The 23,971-nt window shown below is 46.1% G+C and overlaps 1 protein-coding gene across 7 annotated transcripts in view; it reads right to left on the bottom strand.

The window, feature by feature from the left end:
• LOC712661 (perilipin-2) overlaps window positions 1-23,672 on the bottom strand; it is a 33,899-nt gene extending 10,227 nt beyond the window's left edge. For 2 of the 7 annotated variants that reach the window (XM_077966036.1, XM_077966038.1), the window contains exons 1-7: window positions 12,548-12,852; window positions 11,032-11,083; window positions 10,749-10,944; window positions 6,696-6,778; window positions 4,157-4,442; window positions 2,943-3,124; window positions 1,274-1,408 (exon numbers count right to left, since the gene is read on the bottom strand). In XM_077966036.1, coding sequence (XP_077822162.1) covers window positions 1,274-1,408; window positions 2,943-3,124; window positions 4,157-4,442; window positions 6,696-6,778; window positions 10,749-10,944; window positions 11,032-11,061 — 912 coding nt within the window. In that variant the 5' untranslated portion in view covers window positions 11,062-11,083; window positions 12,548-12,852. Of the gene's footprint in view, window positions 1-1,273; window positions 1,409-2,942; window positions 3,125-4,156; window positions 4,443-6,695; window positions 6,779-10,748; window positions 10,945-11,031; window positions 11,084-12,547; window positions 12,853-16,798; window positions 16,929-23,522 lie in introns of those variants that run through there. The other 5 variants (XM_077966034.1, XM_077966037.1, XM_015117635.3 and 2 more) reach the window with 3 other exon arrangements.
• Window positions 23,673-23,971: the final 299 nt, after the last annotated feature.

Below are 23,971 nucleotides of genomic sequence, written 5' to 3'. Positions count from 1 at the left end.
TGAAACACTGTTTACTGACTTCAGAGCTTTTGGGAAGCAAAGAACCACTTTCTAGGACATTTCCTAGAATATCCTAGAGGATATTTCTTTCTGTTTTTTTTTTTTTTTTTTTCTTTTTTTCTTTTTGAGACAGGGTCTCAGTCTGTCTCCCAGGCTGGAAGGCAGTGACACAATCATGGCTCACTGCAGCCCTGACCTCTTGGCTTAGGTGATCCACCCACCTCAGCCTCCCAAGCAACTAGGACTACAGGTGCACACCACCACGCCCTGCTAATTTTTGCATTTTTTGTAGAGATGGGGGTTTCACAGTTGCCCAGGCTGGTCCTGAATTCCTGGGCTCAAGTGATCTGCCTGCCTTGGCCTCCCAAAGTGCTGAGATTACAGGTGTGAGCCATTGCACCCAGCCAAGATGCTATGTCTTCTCTCCAGAACCTTAGTCACCTTATTGCCCTTTCACTTAGTTTATTCACCCATTAGTTCTCAGTTTACCATTCATCTCTTCCAGGAAGCAATGTGACTCACCTACCCCTACTCCAAGGCTGCCTGAGATAGTCTTCCCATATATTTTCTTTTGTTTTTTGAGACAGAGTCTTGCTCTGTTGCCCAGGCTGGAGGGCAGTGGTGTGATCTCGGCTCACTGCAACGTCTGACTCCTGGGTTCAAGCGATTATCCTGCCTCAGCCGCCCGAGTAGCTGGGACTACAGGCACGTGCCACCATGCCTGGCTCATTTTTTGTATTTTTAGTAGAGACAGGGTTTCACCATGTTGGCCAGGATGGTCTCGATTTCCTGACCTCATGATCTGCCCACCTCGGCCTCCCAAAGCGTTGGGATTACAGGCGTGAGCCACCGCGCGCGGCCAATAGTGCCTGTATTGATGCTGTTAAAAAACAACCGGACTTGGCTACTCTGAGCGTACTGCCTATGGGATAGCCCTCTTCTGCAAGGAGCATTGGAAAAAAAAAAAAAGGCACAATAGGACAGCATGGCTGGCTGTATCCCCTGTTATTCTGTACCCATTATGAGGGCAAGGCCTATGTTTCTCATTTAGTTGTATCTCACTTGGGGCATATGTATACTCATAGGTTGTTAGATAAAATTATTCCCTGCCTAGTTTTGCTTTTCTGCCACATAACTAGCCACCTATGCACATGGTATCGTTCAACCTTTTGATACAGAAGAGTATTCTAAGACATAGTATGGAAGAATTGAAATGAAAAGTCTGACAAGAACTTCTTCAGAAATCAGCGAATGACTGTCCCAGTCATCTTACCTCAGCACAGTGGGACTCATCAGTATCATCGTATCCAATGCTCCTTTTCCACTCCACCCATGAGAGGTAGAGCTTATCCTGAGCATCCTGAATTTTCTGATTGGCACTATGCACATTCTTCCTGGCAAATTCAATCTAGACACATTGAAACAAGACAAAGGAACACGCAAGTCAGATATTCATGTTAGCCCATTTGCAGATGTATGATGTAAATCAGGCAATATAAAAACTAAGAATTGGCCGGGCGCGGTGGCTCAAGCCTGTAATCCCAGCACTTTGGGAGGCCGAGGCGGGCGGATCACGAGGTCAGGAGATCGAGACCATCCTGACTAACACGGTGAAACCCTGTCTCTACTTAAAAAAAAATACAAAAAACTAGCCAGGCGAGGTGGCAGGCGCCTGTAGTCCCAGCTACTCGGGGGGCTGAGGCAGGAGAATGGCATAAACCCGGGAGGCGGAGCTTGCAGTAAGCTGAGATCTGGCCACTGCGCTCCAGCCTGGGCGATAGAGTGAGACTCCGTCTCAAAAAAAAAAAAAAAAAAAAAAAAACTAAGAATTTCCTGGAGTTGAATGAGATCTATTCCTGCTATCATTGTTATTTATTATCAGTATGTGTAAATTAACCAAGCAGTAATAGCTCTTTACTGCCTCTAACTGTTAAATCACTGACTCCAAATTTACCTCCAGTTTAGCACAGGTAAAGTAACGAAAAAAAAAATTTTTTTTTTTTTTTTTTTTGAGAGAGTCTCACTCCATCACCCAGACTGAAGTGCAGTGGAGTGATCACAGCTCCCTGAACCTCCGTCTCCTGGGTTCAAGCAATTGTCCTGCCTCAGCCTCCTGAGTAGCTGGGATTACAGGCATATGCCACCATGCCCACCTAATTTTTGTATTTTTAGTAGAGATAGGGTTTCACCATGTTTGCCAGGCTGGTCTCGAACTCCTGACCTCAAGTGATCCGCCTACCTTGCCCTCCTAAAGTGCTGGGATTATAGGCATGAGCCACCACGCCCAGCCAGCAACTAAAATTTAATGTGCACATGAGTAAAGGATGTTAGAATTACAAAACAGAAAGGAATTTGACCTTCCTCTTCCCTGTTGCCAACCACCTATTTCCCCTTCAAGGAAGAAATGGTTTTCTTATGGCAGTACAGAATGGTACATACTGTTCTCTAACTTGGCAACCTTTAATGGCTACAGTAGTCTATTGTGATATATCAATTTAATTAGTCCTGTTAGTGGATGTCCATTGTTATAGTCTCTTGCAACTTTAAACAAATAAACACATCCGAAAGATAAAAAGTAAAAAACTGCTCGAAGAGTGGGTATGTTTGTAACTTTCCTAAAACTGTCTCTTGAATCAGTCCCTTAGAGCAAGAGCTGTGTAAGTGTGGTTCTTTTTCTACACCGTTGCCAACAGCCACATTTCCTGTGTGGCAGGACAAGAGAGATGTTGGTACTTGACCCCTCAGAGCGAGATTAGCATTACTTCATATATTTCAGCTATTTATACTTCCTTTTTCTGTGAGCTGTCTTCATATTCTTTGTCCAGTTTTCTATTGGGTTGTTCAAGTAACAGTGAAATTCTTGGATTTTGTGATTACATTAATTCTTGGTCCTAGAGATAAATGAACCCACTTCAGATACCTTAAAATAAAGTTTTACTCACCAGGTGAACAGTAGAATGGAGCTGAGAAATGGTCTCTTGGCTTTTTTGCTTAGCTTCTTTAACCCTGCTGAGAGCCTGCTGGTAGGCACGGGAGCGAAGCTTGGTAGATAGGGATCCCAGTCTAACATAATAACTTGGCTTCTGAACGACATCAAATCCTTCAACTTTTTTTGCTTCTTTTTCTGAAGTTAGAAATAAGAGATAAAAAAACTTAAGGGATCACAGCGACAACTGATATGGCCTGGACTCAAACCTGGGTCTTGACTTTCTTACTTCTACCCAATCACTTAGCAATCATGTAGTCATTTTTCCAAGACTGCTCATGTCTGCTGCTGGACTTGACTACCCTGAACATATTACTGTATCTGCTACACACTGCATGCATCTACACGTATTTTCCACTAGAGTAAACTGCCCTTTTTTTTTTTGGAAACAGCGTCTTGCTCTGTTGCCCAGCCTGGAGTACAGTGGCGCAATCTTGGCTCACTGCAGCCTCAACCTCCCAGGCTCAACTGATCCTCTCACCTCAGCCTCCCGAGTAGCTGGGAATATAGGAACAAGCCACCACGCCCAGCTAATTTTTGTGTTTTTTAGGGTTTCTTCATGTTGCCCAGGCTAATCTCAAATTCCTGAACTCAAGTGATCTGCCTGTCTCAGCCTCCCAAAGTGCTGGGATTATAGGCATGCACCATTGTGCCCAGCCTACAGTGAACTTGAGCGGCATGATACCTGGCACACATTACCTAATGATGATTCTTTGTAATGAGGATTTTATAAAGCAATCCATTTACAGAAAATATTTTTCAAGGCCAATTTTTGCTAAAGTTTGAAAACTTACTATGTACAATTCAATGTGAACTTTATGATTGCTTTAGGAAGGAAAATCTATAAAGGCAAAAAGATTAGTGGTTGCTCACATCTGTAATCCCAACACTTTGGGAAGTCAAGGCAGGTGGATCATTTGAACCCAGGAGTTCGAGATCAGCCTGTGTAACATAGTGAGATTCCATCTCTATAAAATTAAATTAAATTAAAAAGGATTGACTGCAAACAGGCATGAGGATCTTTTGGGGTAGCAGAAGTATTCTAAAACTGTATTGCGGTGATGCTTGCACAACTGTGTAAATTTAGACTAAAGATAGGAGTGTATGTCAATGAAGCTGTTTAAAAAAGATTTAATATAAAACAGTATTTGAAGATAAAATTCCAGTTACCTAGTTCTTCCTCAGTGAGAGGGAGGTACTGTTCTACCAACAGCTCTGATTTGGTGAGTGCATTTTCTACGCCACTGTTCACGAGCTGCATCATCCGACTCCCCAATACTGTGTTAATGCTGCCACTGACCACAGACTTGGTCTTCTCCACACTGCCAGTCACTGCCCCTTTGGTCTTGTCCATCACCCCTGTGATCGTGCTGGCCACAGAATCCTTGGCCCCAGTCACGGTAGTCGTCACAGCATCTTTTGCCCCAGTCACAGCACCTTTGGCATTGGCAACAATCTATAAGTTGAAAAGCAGATCCCTTGGCTGGTGAGAAACATGAGCACAAGGACATACTCAAGGTCTTAGCTAAGGCAGCACAGGTGAAGAGTTAAAGGAATCTAGTCCTCTCATTCTAGCTTTAGGTCTTGGGCAAGTCACTAAGAGTTGATGAGCCTGAATTTCCCTATCAAGTGTATCTGCCCTACCTGCCAATCCTTGGGAATTGCTGGAGGAGCAAATGAAGTAAACAGATATGAAATCTGTCTGTTTGCCAAGGCTGCAGTGAGCCGTGATTGTGCCACTGCACTCAGCCTGGGTGACAGAGCAAGACCCTGTCTCAAAAAAAAAAAAAAAAAAAGAAGAAAAAAAGAAAGAAAAGAAAAGAGAAAAGAAAAGGTAAGTTATATAGCTTATTTCAAAGTCACATAATTTCAGAAAGGAAACTGAAGATCAAACTAAACCTGGCCCTCAGGGTGTTATTAGTATGCAGTTATTATACATGGCCAGCATGGTGGCTCACGCCTGTAATCCCAGCACTTTGGAAAGCTGAGGCAGTTGGATCACCTGAGGTCAGGAGTTCAAGACCAGCCTGACCAACATGGTGAAACCCTGTCTTTACTAAATACAAAAAATTAGTCGGGCGTGGTGGCACATGCCTATAACCCCAGCTACTTGGGAGACTGAGGCAGAAGAATCGCTTGAACCCATGAGGTGGAGGTTGCAGTGAGCCAAAATTGCACCATTGCACTACAGCCTGGGCAACAAGAGTGAAACTCCATCTCAAAAACAAACAAACAATAAAAAAAAAAATAGCTGGGTGTAGCGGGGCGTGCCTGTGAACCCAGCTACTAGGGATGCTGAAGCAGGACAATTACTTGAAGCCAGGAGGAAGAGGCTGCAGTGAGCCAAACTTGTGTTGGTAACACAAGTCACCAACATTTAAAGAAAATATTCAAAATGGAAAATAGCTCTCACCATTAGCATAGTCTCAAGCAATGTAAGTGAAAAATTTAAAAGATTTGCACAAGCATTCTAAAGGCTATACACTAAACTTATCTATAGTTGTGAACCACATAACATTTTGGTCAGCGATGGACCACATATTCGATGATAGTCCCAAAAGATTATAATGGACTGCCCTATAACAGGTATACCTTTTTTTTTTTTCACTGTACCTTTTCTACGTTTAGATACACAAATACTTATCATTGTGTTATAGTAGTCAATGTAGTCATGCTGTGCAGGTTTGTAGCCTAGAAGCAAGCAACAGGCTATATACCATACAGCCTAGGTATATAGCAGGTTATACCATGAGTCCCTAACCCCCGGGCCATGGACCATTACCAGTCCATTACCAGTCAGAGGCGGTATTAGATTCTCATAGGAGACCTAACCCTAACCCTGTGAACTGTGCATGCGCATGCGTGCAGTTGTCTGCTCCTTATGAGAATCTAATGATAAATATAGTACACTTGAATCATCCCAAAAACACCACCCGCCCCCTGCCGATCCATGGAAAAACTGTCTTCCACGGAACCAGTTCCTGGTGCCAAAAAGCTTGGGGACCACTGGGCTCTACCATTTAGGTTAGTGTGAGTATACTCTGTGATGTTTACACAATGGTAAAATCACCTAATGATGCATTTCTCAAAACATATTCCCATCACTAACTGACAGATGACTGCATTTAGATTATGAAAAGACACAGAGCTATATTTTTCCCTAACTGGTATCCTTTTGTGCCATTCTGTATTCTTAATTTGAAACAAAATTTTAGGACATTATCTGAATCAAAGGATCACCAGGACAGATGAGCCTATCATTTTTGTCAACACTGGCTAGCTATCCCATGTGGATGGTAGTTCCTGGCAGCATTGTACAAGCCAGGTGAGAAAAGTTTATATATATATCAACTCTGCATTTATTTAATACCACAAGAGAATCAGTTACTCTGCATTTATTTAATACCACAAGAGAATCAGTTACTTGAGACAGCAATTTCATCTACAGGAGCAAAGACACAAATTGATAGACACCACACTAAAAGTTTTCTAATCCAAAGGAGGTTAGTTCTTCTCTGCTTCATAGATACAACTTGACAACAGTTCAGGAAGTAAGGAAGCGGCTATTATTTTTCAAACACACATCCAGATCCAGGTTGGGAAAACAAGTTAAGTATTTGCCTATTTGTGGTATGTACAGCTTGTGCTAACAGATAGAACATGAAAACATGTGAAGTGTCAAGCCTCAGCACTTTTGTCCCAAGCTCACCTGAGTTGATGGCTGATTCAGAATAGGCAGTCTCTCCTCAATCCTGTCTAGCCCCTTACAGGCATAGATATTGGCAACTGCAACTAGAATCACAAATGGGAAAATGTTAATGTAGTACTGTAGGTGTAGAATGAACACACATTACCATACCTTATACTTTTAGCCTTATTTAAAAAATGGTAAGAATGGGCCAGGAGCAGTGGCTCACACCTGTAATACCAGCACTTTGGGAGGCTGAGGCGGGCGGATCACAAGGTCAAGAGATCGAGACCATCCTGGCCAATGTGGTGAAACCCCGTCTCCACTAAAAATACAAAAATTAGCTGGGCGTGGTGGCGTGCGCCTGTAGTCCCAGCTACTCGGGAGGCTGAGGCAAGAGAATTGCTTGAACCCGGGAAGCAGAGGTTCCAGTGAGCCGAGATCGTGCCATTGCACTCCAGCCTGGGTGACAAAGCGAGACTCCATCTCAAAAAAAAAAAAAAAAAAAAAAAAAAAGGCAAGAATGTTAATCTTATACAACAGAATGCATTGCCTGGTTTCTCTAGCTCTGACAGAAAGAGGCCTGGCAAGTTGCTGGCAACTCTCTTCTACAGAAAAGGAAATATGGGGGTATGAGGGAGGAGCAGGCAGAGGCAGAGGCAGTGACAGGACAAACAGGAAGCTGGCTCTGAAGCTTCTTCCTCATCAACTGGCCCCTAATGTTAATGCCAAGAGTATCCAGGCTTTCCCTGAACTCTCATTCAGAGAATAAGGTATCTGGAAACTCTCTTAAAGTTGGTATTCCCGAGCCAGTTTAATCCCTACCTACACTTACTTCAGCACATGTCAGTGTATTTGGGGTTCTCACTAGGAAAGAGTATGCTAAGACCACCCTGGATCTCCCTAACAAGGGAGATTTTAGTGTGAGCTTCCCACTAAGAATACCAAGCCAAGTACAAGCACCAAATTCATTTAGGAAGTAGCAGAGTTGGAATGGCTGGTCTCTAAAGGCTCCTTATAATCCTACAAGTCCCTGGCTTAACCATTTGAAAGAATGATTTAAATCTTTATGCAAAAGCAGTTCGCGATGTGGAGACACTGGAGCCTCCATACAGTGCTGGTGGGAATGTAAAATGGTACAGCTGATTTGGAAACAGTCTGGCAGCTCCTCAAAAGCTTAAATACTTATTATATAACTCAGCAATTCCACTCCTAGGTATATGCCAAAAAAACCTGAAAACATATGTCCACACAAAAACTTGTACACAAATGTTCCTAGAAGCATTATACATGATCTCCAAAAGTAGAATGAACCCAAACATCCATCAGTTGAAGAATGAATAAAATATTGTCTGTCTAGACAGTGAATTACTATTCCACAATAAAAAGAGATGAAGTACTGATATGATGTGACAAGATAGATTAACTCTGAAAACATTATGCTCAATGAAAGAAGCCAATCACAAAGATGAAGGGGTGGCCTGCCCCTCCACACCTGTGGGCGTTTCTCGTCAGGTGGAACAAGAGACTTGAGAAAAGAAAGAGACACAGAAACATAGAGACATAGAGAAAGGAAAGTGGGCCCAGGGGACCGGAGCTCAGCATACAGAGGACCCACGCCAGCACCGGTCTCTGAGTTCCCTCAGTATTTATTGATAATTATCTTTACCATCTCAGAGAGGGGGAAGTGGCAGGACAATAGGGTCACAGCAGGAAGAAGGTCAGCAGAAAGACATGAATAAAGATCTCTGTGACCTGAGTAAGTTTAAGGAAAAGTGCTGTGCTTTGATGTGCATATATGCAAACATCTCCATAAACATTTTCAGTGCATAAAGAGCAGCATTGCCTGCTAGCACGTCCCACCTCCAGCCCTAAGGTGGATTTTTCTCCTATCTCTTTTCTCCTATCTCAGTAAATAGAACATATAATTGGGTTTCATTCCATTGCCTAGGGATGGGCAGGAGACAGATGCCTTTCTCTACCTCAACTGCCAAGAGGCCTTCTTTCCTCTTGTACTAGTCCTCCTCAGCACAGACCCTTTACGGGTGTCGGGGCTGGGGGACGATCAGGTCTTTCCCATCCCATGAGGCCATATTTCAGACTATCACATGGGGAGAAACCTTGGACAATAACTAGCTTTCCTAGGCAGAGGTCCCTGTGTGTAGTGTTTGTGTCCCTGGGGACTTGACATTAAGAGAATGGTGATGACTTTTAACAAACATACTGCCTTTGGGCACTTGTTTAACAAAGCACATCCTGCGCAGCCCCAAATCCACTAAACCTTGAGTCACCACAGCACATGTCTCTGCAAGGACAGGGTTGGGGGTAGGGTTACAGATTAACAGCATCTCAATGGCAGAAGAATTTTTTTTTCTTTTTCTTTTTTTTTTTTTTGAGACGGAGTCTCGCTCTGTCGCCCAGGCTGGAGTGCAGTGGCGCGATCTCGGCTCACTGCAAGCTCCGCCTCCCGGGTTTACGCCATTCTCCTGCCTCAGCCTCCCGAGTAGCTGGGACTACAGGCGCCTGCCACCACGCCCAGCTAATTTTTTTTGTATTTTAGTAGAGACGGGTTTCACCATGTTAGCCAGGATGGAAGAATTTTTCTTAGTACAGAACAAAAATGGAGTCTCTTATGTCTACTTCTTTCTATATAGACACAGTAACAGTCTGATCTCTCTTTCTTTTCCCCACAAAAAAGCCCACACATTTTATGATTTCATTTATAAGAAATATCCAGCATAGGCAAATCTATAAAGACAAAGTAGATTAGTAGCTGCCTCAGGGCGGTTGGAAGGAAATGGGGAGTGACTATTAAGTATGACAGTATGAGATTTCTCATGGAGTATGAGATTTCTATTTTTTATTTTGGTAAAATATACATAACAAACTTCACCATTTCAACCATTTTTAACCGCGCAATTCAGTGGCATTAAGTCCATTTACAACATTATACAACCATCACCACTATCCATTTCTAAAACTCATTCACAGCAGGGCATGGTGGCTCACACCTGTAGTCCCAGCACTTTGGGAGGCCGAGCCGGGCGGATCACCTGAGGTCAGGAGTTCCAGACCAGCCTGGACAACATGGCGAAACCCTATCTCTACTAAAAATACAAAATTAACTGGGCATGGTGGTGTATGCCTGTAATCCCAACTACTTGGGGAGCTGAGGCAGAAGAATCGCCTGAGTCCTGGAGGCAGAAACTGCAATAAGCAGTCTCAAATTCCAGGCATCAAGCGATCCTCCCATCTAGGCCGCCCAAAGTGCTAGGATTACAGGTGTAAGCCACCATACCCGTCCTCTGGGGGATTTTTAATTAAAGGATCATAAACATCTGCCAATGCTATGAAACAGGCCTTCTATGGACAGGCACGGTGGCTCATGCCTGTAATCCCAGCACTTTGGGAGGCCAAGGTAGGTGAATCACAAAGTCAGGAGTTAAGCCTGGCCAATATTGTGAAACCACGTCTCTACTAAAAATACAAAAATTAGCTGGGTGTGGTGGCGGAAGCCTGTAGTCCCAACTACTCAGGAGGCTGAGGCAGGAGAATCGCTTAAACCCAGCAGGCAGAGGTTGCGGTGAGCTGAGATCGCGCCACTGTGCTACAGCCTGGGCAATAGACCGAGACTCCATCTCAAAAAAAAAAAAAAGAAAATAAAAAGAAACGGGCCTTTTATGGTAATGAGGGTCACCTGAAAGTTTCTAGGTAGAGGCAGAGTATACCCCAGGAAAGGCTAAGGAGTTCTGGATGTTACTGCTGTGAGCTCAGGGGCTCACCACTGACCAGTGTCTTGACTGCATCTTGAAAAATCACCATCCTGGCTAACACTGTGAAACCCCGTCTCTACTAAAAATGCAAAAAATTAGCCGGGCGAGGCGGCGGGCGCCTGTAGTCCCAGCTACTCGGGAGGCTGAGGCAGGAGAATGGCGTGAACCCGGGAGGCGGAGCTTGCAGTGAGCCGAGATCGCGCCACTGCACTCCAGCCTGGGCGACTAAGCGAGACTCTGTCTCAAAAAAAAAAAAAAAAAAAAAAAAAAAAAAAAAAAAAAAAGAAAAATCAGAACTCACTTTGCGGCTCTAGCTTCTGGATGATGGGCAGAGCACTGGTCATGGCCACGGAGGTGATGGTCTTCACGCCCTTCTCTGCCATCTCACACACAGACTTCAGGTAGGGATATTGGTCCTTTGTACTGAGATAGGCTGAGGACATGAGGTCATACGTGGAGCTCACCAAGGGCAGGTTGATCACCCGAGTCACCACACTCTGCAATCAAAGTAGGGAGGGTGTGCTTATTAATGTCTCAAAACACAAGAGGAGAGAAAGTAGGCAAAGGCTACTAGAAATTCATACCGGTTGTGGATCAACTGCAACGGATGCCATTTTTCTTCCTGGAGAAAGAAATCTGCAGAAAAGAGACTTATTTCAGAACACTGGGATGACTCCCAAATTCATTCCCCAACCCAGGCAAATGCTGATTTCAAGTAGAGAAAAATTCAGGGTGAGTTCCCTGTAGTCTTCTGTACTTCTTTCCTCTCTCCAGCTCTCAGAGTCCTCCTCCTGAAGGACCCACACCCACACAACCCCACTCCCTTCTTTGAGGCAAGGTTTCAGAGCTTATGTGTGAACTTGCAATACTCAGGAGGGAGAAGCAAAGTTGTTGACAAACTTGTTTTGTTTCTCTGTCAAGATAGAGAGATGCCTTTTGAAGGGCAGTATCTGTTGACAAAAATGCTAGCCAAGTTAAAACCCAGGTTCAGACTAAGAGATTTCAGGCAGAAGACATCTTGGTCAGCCGGGATTCTTGTGGGGATCAAGTGGGAACGCTTTGCAGGGACGTAATAAAACTTCCTTGTGAAAGGACGGAAGCTAGCCGGGCGCGGTGGCTCAAGCCTGTAATCCCAGCACTTTGGGAGGCCGAGACGGGCGGATCACGAGGCCAGGAGATCGAGACCATCCTGGCTAACACGGTGAAACCCCGTCTCTACTAAAAAATACAAAAAACTAGCCGGGCGCGGTGGCACGCGCCTGTAGTCCCAACTACTCGGGAGGCTGAGGCAGGAGAATGGCGTGAACCCGGGAGGCGGAGCTTGCAGTGAGCTGAGATCCGGCCACTGCACTCCAGCCTGGGCGGCAGAGCGAGACTCCGTCTCAAAAAAAAAAAGAAAGGACGGAAGCTAGTTTAGGGGAGACTACGCAGAAAGAGAAGCACTTCACGACGCCTTTAAACGTCATCTTAGCATCCCCAAAGCCCATCCCCACACAAAGCCGACTGCGGCAGGAGCTGGGAGGGAAAGAACCTGCTTGCTGTCGTCCGTGCCTGAGCCAGCCAGCTCACCCTCCCTTCGCCAAGAACGGAGCCGCCACTACTCTGAAGGCGGAAGACGCGCCAGTGTCGGTATCCCACTCCCATTGTGTATTCATAAAATGTGTACCCATAAAATGCGGTTTTCGGGCTGGGAGCAGTGGCTCACGCCTGTAATCCCAGCATTTTGGGAGGCCAAGGCAGGTGGATTGCTTGAGGTCAGGAGTTCAAGACCAGGCTAACCAACATGGTGAAACCCCGTCTCTACTAAAAATACAAAAATAAGCCAGGCGTGGTGGCGGGCGCCTGTAATACCAGCTGCTCTGGAGGCTGAGGCAGAAGAATCGCTTGAACCCGGGAGGCGGAGTCATTGCACTCCAGCCTGGGCGACAGAGGGAGACTCCGTCAAAAAAAAAAAAAAAATGCGGTTTTCTAACGCGTTTCCCTTTCGATAATGTCCCTTCGACAAATGTTAATTGTTTCCCCACAACCACCCAGGCAGGCCAAGGGACACTTGATAGCAATCGCCCTAAATCTGTTGGCAGGAAAGAAGCCTCAACTCACAAAGGCAAGGGTCGAAAGCGCGGGTTCAGGAGACCGCCCCTACCCGGTCAGGATCTGGAAACCGCGAGGGGAGCGGAGGGTCTCGGACCACCACCCCCGCGTCCCGTCCACCTTAGAGCCCCGTGGGGAGCAAGCAGTGGCCCCGAGGCCTCGGGGAGCCCCCCACCCCAACTGGGCGCCGCTGGGGACCTCGGGCCGGCTCGCTGGGGCGCCGAGTGGGCACGCACTCACCGACGGACTGCAGTGAAAGGCAGAGAGCAGGCGCGTCCCGAAGGCGACTCCGGCTGCTACCACCCGGTCAAAGCGTGGGGCCCGCGGGCGCCCGGGCTATAAACCCCGCCTCGCCGCCCCTCCCCGAGCCTCCGCAGCACGTGACCCGCGGCAGCACGCCCTGTCCTACCCCGAGTGTCACCCTAGGGCACGTCCCGGCGCCCTCCCCCAATGCCTGCCCTCCTAGAGGGGTGGGGGCCCGGTCGGGGTGAGAGGGTGTGTTGCCTGGGTGAGGGGCCCCGCCGCGGGGAGAAGAGCCTGTCGGGAGCGGGGCGGGGGGAGGCCCAGCCTGGGGAGGCTGGGATTTGGAGGTAGCCCTGCCTGGAGTCGGGGCGCTGCCTGTGGTCGGGGTACTGACAGGCCCGGGGCAAATGGGGATGGCACCCAGGCTGGCTTTGGGGTTTTGAAAAATGCAAACAAATTAACACCGACTTGTTGAATGGCGTTAGTCCTCAGAATAGAACTCTTTAAAAATGGAAGCGGTGGGCCGGGCGCGGTGGCTCAAGCCTGTAATCCTAGCACTTTGGGAGGCCGAGACGGGCGGATCACGAGGTCAGGAGATCGAGACCATCCTGGCTAACACGGTGAAACCCCGTCTCTACTAAAAATACAAGAAAATTAGCCGGGCGAGGTGGCAGGCGCCTGTAGTCCCAGCTACTCGGGAGGCTGAGGCAGGAGAATGGAGTGAACCCGGGGGGGCGGAGCTTGCAGTGAGCCGAGATCGCGCCACTGCACTCCAGCCTGGGGCACAGAGCAAGACTCCGTCTCAAAAAAAAAAAAAAAAAAATGGAAGCGGTGGCTCACGCCTGTAATCACAACACTTTATGAGGCTGAGGCGAGAGGATCTGTCGAGCCCAGGAGTTCCAGATCAGCATGTCGAAATTTTTTTTTTTTTTAAATTTTTAAAAATAGCCCAGCGTGGTGTCGCGCGCCTGTGTCCCCCAGCTACCTGCGAGGCTAAGATGGGAGGATCGCTTGAACCTGGGAGGTCCAGGCTGCAGTGAGCCGAGATCGCGTGGCGCTGCACAGTGGCTTCTACGCTGTTATTTTTAGCGAACTAATAACCTTTAAAAGTTTTGTGGAGGCTGGGCACGGTGGCTCACGCCTGTAATCCTAGCACTTTGGGAGGACGAGGCGGGCGAATCACCTGAGGTCAGGAGTTCGAGCCCAGCCTGGCCAACATGGCGAAACCCCATCTTTCCCAAAATACAAAGAAAGGAGCCCGGCGTGGTGGCGCGCGCCTCTAGTCCCAGCTAGTCCCGGCTGTTTGGCGGGGTTGGGGGCGGGGGATGGGTGGCTGAGGTGAATCGTTTGAGCCCAGGTGGTCGAGGCTGCAATGAGTCGAGATCGCGCCACTGCACTCCAGCCTGAGTGACAGAGTGAGACCCTGTCTAAAAAAAAAAAGAAAAGAAAAAGAAAAGACTTAACTCCAGATCACTCCAGAATGATAGCTTCGTAGGCTTATGTGAGATAGGCAACTTTATATGTGCAGAGTTATGCACTGTTTTCCAAAGACAACTTAAATCGTCTTCTGAGTCCCAGTTGTGCTTTTTGTTTGTTTGTTTTGTTTTTTTCTCGTGTAAAATGCACGGATTTGGAACCAGATTATTTGAGCAGACAAGTTGTGCCACCGCCTGAGGCCAGGTAGGGCTCGTGGGACTTCCTCCCCCGTGAGTGACCAGGGATCTCCAGATGAAGCTGTCTGGCTTCGCCCCACCCCCCATCCCCCGCACGCGGCTCGCAGGGAGGGTACAGCAGAAGGGAGGGTTGGGAGGTGGGAGGCGAGCAGGCGCTGGCGCCGCGAGTCCGCCCCCTGAGGAGCCCACAGCGCTGGAGTCCCAGGGAATGGCTTTGTGAAGCTTTGGAGTTGCAACTGTAGGAAACTCTCAGAGGCTTTTACCCCAATTTGTTTTCTGTTTGTTTGTTTTGTTTTTTTTGTTTGTTTTTGTTTTTGAGATGGAGTCTCGCTCTGTCACCAGGCTGGAGTGCAGTGGCCCGATCTCGGCTCACTGCAACCCCAGCCTCCCGGGTTCAAGTGATTTTCGTGCCTCAGCCTCCCGAGTAGCTGGGACTACAAGCGTGGGCCACCACGCCCAGCTGATTTTTGTATTTTCAGTAGAGAGGGGGTTTCACCATGTTGACCAGCATGGTCTCGATCTCTTGACCTCGTAATCCGCCCGCCTCGGCCTTGGGAAGTGCTGGATTACAGGCATGAGCCACTGCACCCGGTCTACCCCAATTTCTTAACCAAACTTGCATGCACACAGATACTGTTGATCATATCTAAAGCTCCAAACAGACCCATTAAAATGATATCCCTTATACCATTATACCTGAATATATAATGGTCCTTACTTGGCAAGAAAAAATACAGTATTTTTCCCCCACCTCCGCACATGTAATTCAAAATAAAATATAAAACTAAGCCATAAATACTAAACCATAAAATAAGTGTTACGAAATCCAAAAAAGTTCTCGTTTGGGTTTTTTCCTATGTTGCCATCTTCAGTGTTTTAAGCAATCAAATTATTACATTTTTCTTTTCTTTTTTGTGTTCCGGGGCTGTTTGTTCCCTAAGCAAATGTTTGCTCTGCTTATTGGTAATCCATCCCTGCTCTAATGACCTCTTATTTTGCATCAGAAGACTCTTGCCCTTTCACCTACAAAATGCCTCTATCTTTTCCTTTTTTGTTTTAAACCTGTGAGTCATTTCCTCACTTAAGGCTAAGCAAGCTTCTTTTTGCTTTTATTTGCCTGTGAAGCAGAGGGCCCCAGGGACTAATTTTGGGAACAAGAGACTCTTCAAGCCCACAAAGGATGAAGCACACCAAATTCTGCACCCCCAACTCTTTTTCAGCTTCATGAGTCTGAGAACATGAAACCAGTGGCAAGAATAACACCCAAGGTGAGATGCATAGTGAAGCAAACAAAAAAATTTTACCCTAGACTATACTTCTTTCACATATTTTGAGATGGCTGTTCAGAGGACCTGCAAGCGGAAGTAGTCCTATGAAGCTGTTTTTGTTTTTTTTGTTTGTTTGTTTTTTGTTTTTTTGTGGGAGAGGCTTGCAATATACAGAGAAAATCTGCACTGATGCAGCCAGGTGCTCTCTGAGGCTTTCCCTTGTCCAGATATAGGAAAGGTTAGTGGAGAGTCTGACACCTTTAAAGGTCTGAAAGAAACATTAACCATCTATTCTCTCCAATGGCTACTACCTGTGAGGTTTCATCTACATAAGTGGTCCCCAACCTTTTTGGCACCAGGGATAGGTTTCATGGAAGACAATTTTTCCATGGACCAGGGCAGGGGGATGGTTTTCAGGATGAAACTGTTCCACCTTAAATCATCAGGCATTAGATTCTCATGAGGAGCCACAACCTAGATCCCTTGCATGTGCAGTTCACAATGGGGTTCTTGCTCCTAAGAGAACCTAGTAACAGCTGCTGACCTGACAGGAGGCAGAGCTCAGGCGGTATTGCTCACTCACTCGCCACTCACCTCTTGCTGTGCGTCCCTATTCCTAACAGGAATGTAAATGGCCACAATGTAAATGGCCCAAAGTTTGGGGACCCCTAATCTACATAATGAGATGACTTTTGCTAGCCAAGTTTCCATTTCTGTCTTGCCACTAAATCCTGATTTACCACCATTACCTGTTTTGGGGCATTCTCTGAGCCCCCAAAATTTGTGTAACCTCAGGAGTGGTATATAAGCTTCTGAACCCACTGAGAGGTGGAGTAATTACTCTGTGGTTCCCCCACATGCCCAATAATACATTTACGTCTTTTTATAATAATACATTTACATCTTTTTATAATAATACATATACATCTTTTCTCCTGTTAGTGTGCTTTTTGCCAGCTGATTTTTCAGTGAACCTCCAGAGGACAAAGGGGACGTTTTTCCTTGGCCCCTGCGGTAGGTTGCCATTAGATAAGGTGTGTGCAGTGTGGCAGTCCTGGGGAGTGGCAGGACATTACCATGGATTTGGCGAACTTGAGATTCTTGGAGGTTTTCAGGGCTTTGTTTGGTTCCCTCCAGGATTCAATTTACCGTCATTCAGGATCTGGCTCCTGTCTCTTTCTCACCAGCTTCTTCTCTGGACTTTACCTATGTGAAAGAAAAATAAATCTTGGGACCCCCAAATCACTAAGCCAAAGGGAAAAGTCAAGCTGGGGATGTGTCACACAAACCTGCCTCCTATTCAAAGATAAGCTACATAAGCCAGGAGCAGTGGCTCATGCCTGTAATCCCAGTCCTTTGGGAGGCTGACGCAGGCGATCACTTGAACCCAGGAGTTTGAGACCAGCCTGGGCAACATGGTGAAATCCTGTCTCTACAAAAGATACAAAAATTAGCCGGGTGTGGTCGCATGTGCCTGTAGTCCTAGCTACTTGGTGGGCTGAGGTGGGAGGATCGTTTGAGCCTGGGTGGTCAAGGCTGCAGTTGGGGACTGCTATAATGGAGACACTGCACTCCAGCCTGGGTAATAGAGTGAGACCCTGTCTCAAAAGAAAACAAAACAAAAAAGCTACATACCGCCCTCATAATTTGCCCACTAGGAAATTCCTTGTGGGCCCTAAGATCTTTACCCTAAAACATTTCTGTTGAATTTCATCCTCACACTGTAAATTGATAGCTTATATTCACAGGGGTGAGACATAGGACAGAACTCAACATCATCTCTCAGCTCACCTGAGACAAATTAAAATCTAATTGCTTCCTCTGGCCTATGTTTATTTTATCGTATGTAAAAATGCAGATTCACTGAGCTAGATGAATGCATGACTATTCCTCTACCCCCCATCTCACATGTCAATGGCTAACCAAAGACTCAAAGGAATGCAACCATTTGCCTCTTATCGGCCCACACCTCTTAAAAATTTCTCCTCTCCCCAGTATCCACTCCTTTACCCTTTAGATATTGAAACCCTCAAAATCATCTTTGGAGAAAGGCACAGACCTGCCTCCCATGTGTGTGTCCTTAGCCTTTGCAAAATAAACTTCTAAATTGATTGAGTCCTGTCTCAGATACTTTGGCGTTGCACCTGTCTTAAACTTTAAGCTCTAGTCACACAGATTTACTTATAGTCCTTTGAACACATCCTAGTATAGGATTCCTGTGTGTCATCGCTCCTACTGTCTCGACCTTGTTCACTGGGAATTTATCCCTCAAATGCAGCTGATCTCGGCTCACTGCAAGGTTCACGCCATTCTCCTACCTCAGCCTCCCGAGTAGCTGGGATTACAGGCGCCCGCCACCTCGCCCGGCTAGTTTTTTTCTTTTTTTTTTTTGTATTTTTTAGTAGAGACGGGGTTTCACCGTGTTAGCCAGGATGGTCTCGATCTCCTGACCTCATGATCAATAGAACCAGATATCCTCTCAAAAAAAAAAAAAAAAAAAAAAGAACAACTCCCTCAACACTCACAGACACACACACACTTCTTCCCCCACACACTACTGAAGCGGCCATTGCAAAATTGTAACTGAGACAGTGAAAGAGATCTGACCTAACCAACTCCATCTTGCTTCTCACCTCCAAGCTGTCCTTGTTCACTCCTGGGTGTAGGCTGAACTAACTTTGGGAGGAACTTAGTTTATAGTTTAGAGGTTTTTTTGTTTTGTTTTATTTTGTTTTTTTGATACATTGTTTTGCTCCTGTTGCCCAGGCTGGAGTGCAGTGGTGCAATCTCGGCTCACGGCACCCTCCACCTCCTCAGTTCAAGCGATTCTCCTGCCTCAACCTCCGGAGTAGTTGGGATTACAGACATGTACCACCACGCCCTGCTAATTTTGTATTTTTAGTAGAGATGGGGTTTCTCCGTGTTGGTCAGGCTGTTGGCAAACTCCTGACCTCAGGTCATCCACCTGCCTTGGCATCCCAAAGCGCTGGGATTACAGGCGTGAGCCACCATGCCCGGCTATAGTTTAGAGTTTAAAGCAAAGATGATAACACCCCTTTCCCAAAACAAACCCCCTTCTTGCCTAGGGATTAGACTGCCTTTATAGAACTCTCAAATTAGCCGCAAGATTACAAATTATGGTTTAGGGCCGGGTGCGGTGGCTCACGCCTGTAATCCCAGCACTTTGGGAGGCAGAGGCAGGTGGATCATGAGGTCAGGAGTTCAAGACCAGCCTGGCCAAAACGGTGAAACCCCATCTGTACTAAAAATACGAAAATCAGCCGGGCATGGTGGCGGGTGCCTGTGATCCCAGGTACTCAGGAGGCAGAGGCAGAGAATCGGCTGAACCTGGGAGGCGGAGGTTGCAATGAGCCGAGGTTGTGCCACTGAACTCCATCCTGGGCAACAGAGCAAGACTCTGTCTCAAAAAAAAAAAAAAATTATGGTTTAGGAGTCATGAAACTGGAGCCTACATGACTCTGACCCTCTTCAAATTGCTCCTAGGAATAACATCATCTAAATTTTAGGTTTAATGTAAAACCTAAAACCAGTGCTTAAAGTATTTTGCAGATCCTGCACTTGATGGATCAGCTGGCACAACCTAGATCGATAAACTAGCTCATTTGATCTTATAGCCCTCCCACCCCGGAACTGACTCAGTGCAAGAACATAGCTTCGACCCCTATGATTTCATCTCTGACCTGACCAGTCAGCACCTCCAGATCACTGGCTTCCCCTACCCACCAAATTGTCCTTAAAAACCCTGATACCTGGGGGGCCAGGCACGGTGGCTCATGCCTGTAATCCCAGCACTTTGAGAGGCCGAGGCGGGCAATCACCTGAGGTCGGGAGTTCGAGACCAGCCTGACCAATATGGAGAAACCCTGTCTCTACTAAAAATACAAGAATTAGCTGGGCATGGTGGCGTATGCCTGTAATCCCAGCTATTCAAGAGGCTGAGGCAGGAGGTTTGCTTGGACCTGGAAGGCGGAGGTTGCAGTGAGCCGAGATCACACCATTGTACTCTGGGATAGCTGCCTCTGCAGTTTTGTTGGAGGCAAGTGCTGTTGCTAGCCACGTTTGGGAAAAAAAACAAAAAACAAAAAACAATAACCCTGAAACCATTTTTTTTTTTTTTTTTTTTTTAGAGGCAAAGTTTCACTGTGTTGTCCAGGCTGGCCTCAAACTCTTGGGCTCAAGCTGTCCTCCTGCCTCAGCCTCCCAAATAGTTAGGATTACAGGTGCAGACTTGAGAAGCCATGGACAGCTCAGGCTTGGCTTCCTTCATTTTTGTGAAGATGCCTGATCCTTTCATTTCTGAGTCCTATTTTTTGAGAGCCAGTAGGAAGTAGGAGTAGGAGAAAAGGAGTGAATTTTAATATATTAGTATGTTAATTTTGTAAAGAGAACTGAGCTAAAATTTCAGGAATAACTTAACTATTATATTCACTGTCTACCTCAACATCCCAGCTCTGGAATTGCATTTGGCAAATATTCTTTTCTTAGGCTGGCTTCTGACAGGGCTAATATTAGTAGTTCTTAATGACTCAAAAACAACTGAGGGAGTTAGGGGAACTCTGACTTTACCAATCAATGCCAGTGTATCTCACTCTCTGAGTTGGCAGAGTGAAATCCTCAAGGTCAGGATTAATTTTTGTCATCCCTGGATGAGTCATTTCTTTTATCTGGGCCAATTACTCAAAGTTCCACATTCAATTTAATATTTCATTAAAGAAAAATCCAAAAGGCTTCACTATGTGAAGGCAGAGGGTTGGTTGCATCATGATTTCCAAAGTTTAGCAAACATGTGATTACCACACTACTTATAAATGTTATAAAATCCATCAAGAATTCAGAATTTGTCTTCTAAAATGTAAGGCTGTATTGATGTCAAGTTAGCCTGATGTAATTTTAACAGATCTCTAAAACAAACACAAAATCATCTGATTGAGGCATGCAAAGAGGCAGAGAAAAATAAAAGAAGAAACAAAAAACAAATCAATGCGGGTCTGGTGGCTGACGCCTGTAATCCCAGCACTTTGAGAGGCTGAGATGGGCAGATCACTTGAGAGGTCAGGAGTTTGAGACCAGCCTGGCCAATGTGGTGAAACCCCATCTCTACTAAAAATACAGAAATTAGCCAGGTATGGGCTCTCATGCCTGTAGTCCCAGCTACTGGGGAGGCGGAGGCAGGACAATTGCTTCAAACTGGGAAGCAGAGGTTGCAGTGAGCTGAGATCATACCACTGCACTCCAGCCTGGGCGACAGAGCAAGACTCTGTCTCAAAAAACAAAAACGAAAACAAATCAATCTGTCTTTGAAGTTAGAGCACTGCAATGAAAAAATAAAAAAGGTTTGCGATACAAAGTTATGCTGTAAGAATGGCATCTACCATAGCAACATCACTTTTCTTTTTCTTTTTTTTTTTTTTTTTGAGATGGTGTTTCACTCTGCTGCCCAGGCTGGAGTGCAGTGGCACGATCTCGGCTCACTGCAGCCTCTGCCTCCTGGGTTCAAGCAATTCTTCTGCCTCAGCCTCCCGAGTAGCTGGGATTACAGGTGCCTGCCACCACGCCCCGGCTAAATTTTTGTGTTTTTAATAGAGATGGGGTTTCACCATGTTGACCAGGCTGGTCTCGAACTCCTACCTCAGATGTTCTACCACCACCCCCCCCACTCCTCCCAAAGTGCTGGGATTACAGGCATGAGCCATCACATCCAGCTGTCACTTTTCTTTTTTATCTTCTTTCCTTTTTTTTTTTTTTTTTTTTGAGACAGAGTCTTGCTCTTTTGCCCAGGTTAGAGTGCAATGGTGCAATCTCAGCTCACTGCAACCTCCACCTCCCGGGTTCAAGCAATTCTCCTGCCTCAGCCTCACCAGTAGCTGCTACTATAGGCGTGTGCCACCACATCGGCTAATTTTTTGTATTTTTAGTAGAGACGGGATTTCACCATGTTAACCAGGATGGTCTCGATCTCCTGACTTCATGATCTGCCTGCTTTGGCCTCCCAAAGTGCTGGGATTACAGGCGTGAGCCACCGCGCTCAGCCTGAAACATCACTTTTCTAAGCTTCCAGAAATGTTCATGCTTGGGCTTTAGCAAATGAAATCACTCTAGTCTACTGTCAGAGGAGAAGAAACAGTCTATTGTTCTGAAACTGAAATACAGATCAGCCATGAATCTGCCCTCACTGACATTCATCACTCAGATTCTGATTAGATATAACTAACGGAAATGGAATACGAACTCAGAAACACTCTGCCACCCCTCCACTCCCGATATTAACACATCTCAGGCTGGCTTTATAGGTCTACAGATGTAACCCTGGAAATGTAGAATAGCTAAATCCAAATGTCTCTAGTTAACCAAGAGCTCTTGATTTTTTTTATTTAAGACAGAGTCTCACTCTGTCACCCAGGCTGGAGTGCAGTGACACAATGTCGGCTCACTGCAATCTCCACCTCCTGGGTTAAAGTGATTCTCCTGCCTCAGCCTCCTGAGTAGCTGGGATCACCAGCGCCTGCCACCATGACTGGTTAATTGTTTTTTGTTTTTGTTTTTGTTTTTGTTTTTGAGACAAGGTTTCACTCCGTCGCCCAGGCTGGAGTGCAGTGGCGTGATCTCGGCTCACCGCAACCTCCACCTCTTGGGTTTAAGCGGTTCTCCTGCCTCCCGAGTAGCTGGGACTACAGGCATCTGCCACGGTACCCGGCTAATTTTTGTAATTTTAGTAGAGTTAGGGTTTCGCCATGTCGGCCAGGCTCACCATGTTCTTGACAGCTCTCCACCAGGTGAGCATATGAGGCTCATAACCAGTTCTTATTTATTTAATGGAGGGCGGGGGAGATTCTGATTGGGGTAGTCTCAGACTGAACTAAATTTTAATATATTCATGTTAGATAAATGATCTGGCTACCTAATAACACAATTTCCTATGAAAGATAAAAATCAAGAACTGAAGACTATTTCCCAGAAAAGGAATAGCAGTGATTTTATTACATTTATTCTTTCTCTCTTCCTCTTGTACCCACACATACACACAGATTGGGACATACACTCCAAACTGCCAAGGAATCTGTTTGTGGTGCAATTTTTGGAAGTCAAAGATATTGCACATTTTAAGTCACAACCTGGCTGGGCACAGTGGCTTGTAATCCCAGCACTTTGGGAAGCCGAGGCAGGTGGACGACTTGAGCTCAGGAGTTGGAGACCAGCCTGGGCAACATGTTGAAACTCTGGCTCTACAAAATATACAAAATCAACTGGGTGTGGTGGCATGCACCTGTTTTCCCAGCTACTCAGGAGGTTGAGGTGACAGAATGGATTGAGCCTGGGAGGTGGAGGCTGCAATGAACCAAGACTGCACCACTGCACTCCCTCCTGGGTGTCAAAACCGTATCCTGTCTCAAAACAAAACAAAACAAAACCGACACAATCTGCTTCAAAATCAGAAAGCATGCCATCTCAAGAGATATACCAAATAATTGGCAATGGTGATCTGGGATAGATGGGCAGGGATCGTAAAAAAAACTTTCACACTTTTCATATTATGTATCTCTTATAATGTTGGAAAATGTTTAGTGAGCCTATATTTCTCCTTTTGTAAGCAGAAAGTATAACACAGAGAATTTTTAAAAACAAAAGCAGCACGTCACATCTCTTAGCAGTGGACCACATACTACCATCATTCACTTCATGCCGGACTTCTTGTGATAGTTGTGCCTGTTCATGAGAATCCCTGATTCACAATCTCCAAGCAGCTGTGAGGGTCCCTGAAAAGATTTGGCAGCTCCTTACCAGTCCTCTGAATGGGCAGAAAATCATGCATGCAGTCCAGGCATGGTGGCTCACAGCTGTAATCCCAGCACTATGGGAGGCTGAGGCGGGTGGACCACAAGATCAGGAATTTGAGACCAGCCTGGCCAACATGGTGAAACCCTGTCTGTACTAAAAAAAACACAAAAATTAGCCGAGTGTGGTAGTTTGTGCCTGTAATCCCAGCTACTTGCGAGGCTGAGGCAGGAGAATCGCTTGAACCCGGAAGGCTGGGGGTTGCAGTGAGCCGAGATCGCACCATTGCACTCCAGCCTGGGTGACAGGGCAGGACTCGTCTCAAAAAAAGAAACAAAACAAAACAAAACCAAAAAAATCACACATGCAGATACAAATCTGGGACAAAATAGAAGCCCCTGGGCTTCCTTTCCTTGTAACCTTTTCCCTCAGGTCTGTCAGGACTGTCTTCACCA

Source organism: Macaca mulatta, chromosome 15 (genome assembly GCF_049350105.2).
Source record: "Macaca mulatta isolate MMU2019108-1 chromosome 15, T2T-MMU8v2.0, whole genome shotgun sequence".
Lineage (NCBI taxonomy): Eukaryota > Metazoa > Chordata > Mammalia > Primates > Cercopithecidae > Macaca > Macaca mulatta.
Note: the sequence above shows the minus strand (reverse complement) of the source record. Positions and strands in the feature narration are given on the sequence as shown.